Source organism: Nothoprocta perdicaria, unplaced genomic scaffold (assembly GCF_003342845.1).
Source record: "Nothoprocta perdicaria isolate Ctin4 unplaced genomic scaffold, notPer1 scaffold_1199, whole genome shotgun sequence".
Lineage (NCBI taxonomy): Eukaryota > Metazoa > Chordata > Aves > Tinamiformes > Tinamidae > Nothoprocta > Nothoprocta perdicaria.
This window is the reverse complement of record NW_020454315.1, coordinates 2,007-5,064: the sequence shown is the minus strand read 5'-3', so window position 1 is coordinate 5,064 and position 3,058 is coordinate 2,007. Positions and strand designations below refer to the sequence as shown.

The 3,058-nt window shown below is 74.7% G+C and overlaps 1 protein-coding gene across 1 annotated transcript; it reads right to left on the bottom strand.

Annotated features, from left to right (window-relative positions):
- Positions 1-5: 5 nt before the first annotated feature.
- DCTN2 (dynactin subunit 2) lies at positions 6-2,993 on the bottom strand (the record flags this gene model as incomplete). Its single annotated transcript, XM_026053836.1, has 5 exons — positions 6-41; positions 1,530-1,628; positions 2,602-2,663; positions 2,741-2,837; positions 2,946-2,993. Coding segments are annotated over 5 exons (342 nt in total), but the record flags the coding sequence as incomplete, so codon positions are not given.
- Between the last annotated feature and the right edge of the window lie 65 nt (positions 2,994-3,058).

Genomic DNA, 3,058 nt, shown 5'->3' with positions numbered 1-3,058 from the left:
GGCGTCAGCTGCTCCTCGGCCGCCGCCTCCTGCACCGCGCTCTGCCACGGGGACAGGGACAGGCGGCCGCGTCACCCGCGGGAGGTGACACCGGGACGGGGACAGGCGGCCGCGTCACCTGCCGGTGGCGACACCGGGACAGGGACAGGCGGCCGCGTCACCCGCGGGAGGTGACACCGGGACAGGGACAGACGGCGGCGTCACCCACCGGCGGCGACACCGGGACGGGGACAGGCAGCGGCGTCACCCGCAGGAGGTGACACCGGGACGGGGATGGGGACAGGTGGCCGCGTCACCCGCCGGCGGCGGCACCGGGACGGGGATGGGGACAGGTGGCCGCGTCACCCGCAGGAGGTGACACCGGGACAGGGATGGGGACAGGTGGCCGCGTCACCCGCCGGCGGCGGCACCGGGACGGGGACAGGCGGCCGCGTCACCCGCGGGAAGTAACACCGGGACAGGGACAGGCGGCGGCGTCACCCACCGGCGGTGACACCGGGACGGGGACAGGCGGCCGCATCACCCGCGAGCGGCAACACCGGGACAGGGATGGGGACAGGCAGCTGCGTCACCCGCCGGCGGCGACACTAGGACGGGGATGGGGACAGGCGGCCGCGTCACCTGGCCGGCAGTGGGACAGGGATGGGGACAGGCATCGGCATCACCCGCAGGAGGTGACACCAGGACGGGGACAGGCGGCAGCGTCACCCGCGGGTGGTGGCACAGGGACGGGGATGGGGACAGGCGGCGGCGTCACCCGCGGGTGGTGGCACAGGGATGAGGATGGGGACAGGCGGCCACGTCACCCGCGGGAGGTGACACCGGGACGGGGATGGGGACAGGCGGCGGTGTCACCCGCGGGAGGTGACACCAGGACAGGGACAGGCGGACGCGTCACCCGTGGGCAGCGACACAGGGATGGGGATGGGGACAGGCGGTGGTGTCACCCAGTGGGGAGGCGGCACGGGGACAGGGATGGGGACAGGCGGCGGTGTCACCCGCGGGAGGTGACACCGGGACGGGGATGGGGACAGGCGGCCGCGTCACCCGCGGGAGGTGACACCAGGACAGGGACAGGCGGCCGCGTCACCCGTGCGCAGCGACACAGGGATGGGGATGGGGACAGGCGGTGGTGTCACCCGGCAGGTGGCTGCACAGAGACAGGGACAGGGGACAGGTAGTGGTGTCACCCGGCGGGGAGACGGCACACGGACAGGCGGCAGTGTCACCCAGTGGGGAGGCGGCACGGGGACAGGGATGGGGACAGGCGGCGGTGTCACTTGGTGGGCAGTGACACGGGGACAGGGACAGGCGGCAGTGTCACCTGGTGGGGAAGTGGCACCGGGATGGGGACAGGGACAGGTGGCGGCATCGCCGGATAGGCGGCAGCACCGGGAGCGGGGAACAGCACCGGGATGGGGACGGGGATAGGGACAGGCGGTGGAGTCACTCGGCAGGTGATGGCATGGGGACAGCGCCACGGGGACATGGGGACACGGGGACACGGGCACACGCGGCGCGGCGCTCACCTGCATGCGCTCCACGTCGCCCGCCAGCTCCTGCACCTCGTGCAGCAGCCGCTGGTAGCGCTGCTGCGGCGTCTCCCGCGCGCCCGCGCCCTCGCCGAGCTGCGCGGCGGCACCGGTGGGGCCGCGGTCCCCGCGGGGACACCCCGGCGCCACGGGGATACCCCGGCCCCATGTCCCCATAGGGACACCCCGGCGCCACGGGGACACCCCAGTCCCACGGGGACACCCCGGCCCCATGTCCCCATGGGGACACCCCAGCCCCGCGGGGACACCCCGGGCCCGTGGGGACACCCTGGCCCCATGTCCCCATAGGGACACCCCGGCCCCACGGGGACACCCCAGTCCCACGGGGACACCCCGGCCCCATGTCCCCATAGGGACACCCCGGCGCCACGGGGACACCCCGGTCCCACGGAGACACCCCGGCCCCATGTCCCCATAGGGACACCCTGGCCCCACAGGGACACCCCGGTCCCACAGGGACACCCTGGCCCTGCGGCCCCATGGGGACACCCCAGCTCTGCGGGGACACCCCAGCCCCACGGGGACACCCCGGTCCCATGGGGACACCTCGGCCCTGCGGCCCCACGGGGACACCCCGGCCCCGTGGGGACACCCCGGCCCCATGTCCCCATAGGGACACCCCAGCGCCACGGGGACACCCCGGCCCCATGTCCCCATAGGGACACCCCGGCCCCACGGGGATACCCTGGCCCCACGGCCCCGCGGGGACACCCTGGCCCCACGGGGACACCCCGGTCCCATGCGGACACCCCGGTCCTGCAGCCCCATGGGGACACCCCAGCCCCACGGGGACGCCCCGGCCCCATGGAGACACTCCGGTCCCACAGGGATGCCCGGGTCCTGTGGCCCCATGGGGACACCACAGCCCCACAGGCACACCCCAGCCCCATGTCCCCATAGGGACACCCCGACCCACAGGGACACCCCAGCCCTGTGGCCCCATGAGGACACCCCATCCCCACACCCCCGCGAGGACACCCCGGCCCCACAGGGACACCCCGGCCCCACGTCCCCACGTGGACACCCCGGCCCCCATCCCTGTCCTCACCATCTCGTACTCGCCGGACTCATAGCCCGTCCGCTTGCTCTTCCCGATGCGGTCGGAGAAATCTGCAGGAAAGCGGGACGAGGGGGCGGTCAGCGCGCCCCGGCGCCCCAACCCCGGCGCCCACGGGCGTCCCGCTCACCCAGGCCCTTGGTGCCCACGCGCTTGTCCTTGAACTTGTCGTAGGCGGCGTTGGGGTTGACGATGAGGTGCTCCACGCTGGCGCTGCTGAGCTCCTCCTGCGCCCGCGGGCCGCGTGAGCGCCGCGTCCCGTCCCGTCCCATCCCGTCCCATCCCGTCCATCCCGTCCCGTCCCGCGGCACGCCGGGCACCGCCGCTGCTCTTACCAGCTCCTTGCGGTGCCCGCGGGGCACGGAGCCGCAGCAGGGGAGCGGGGCGGGAGAGAGACGAGAGCGGCGTCAGAGCGCGGCGCGCCGGGCGGCACGCGGCTCCCGGGAGC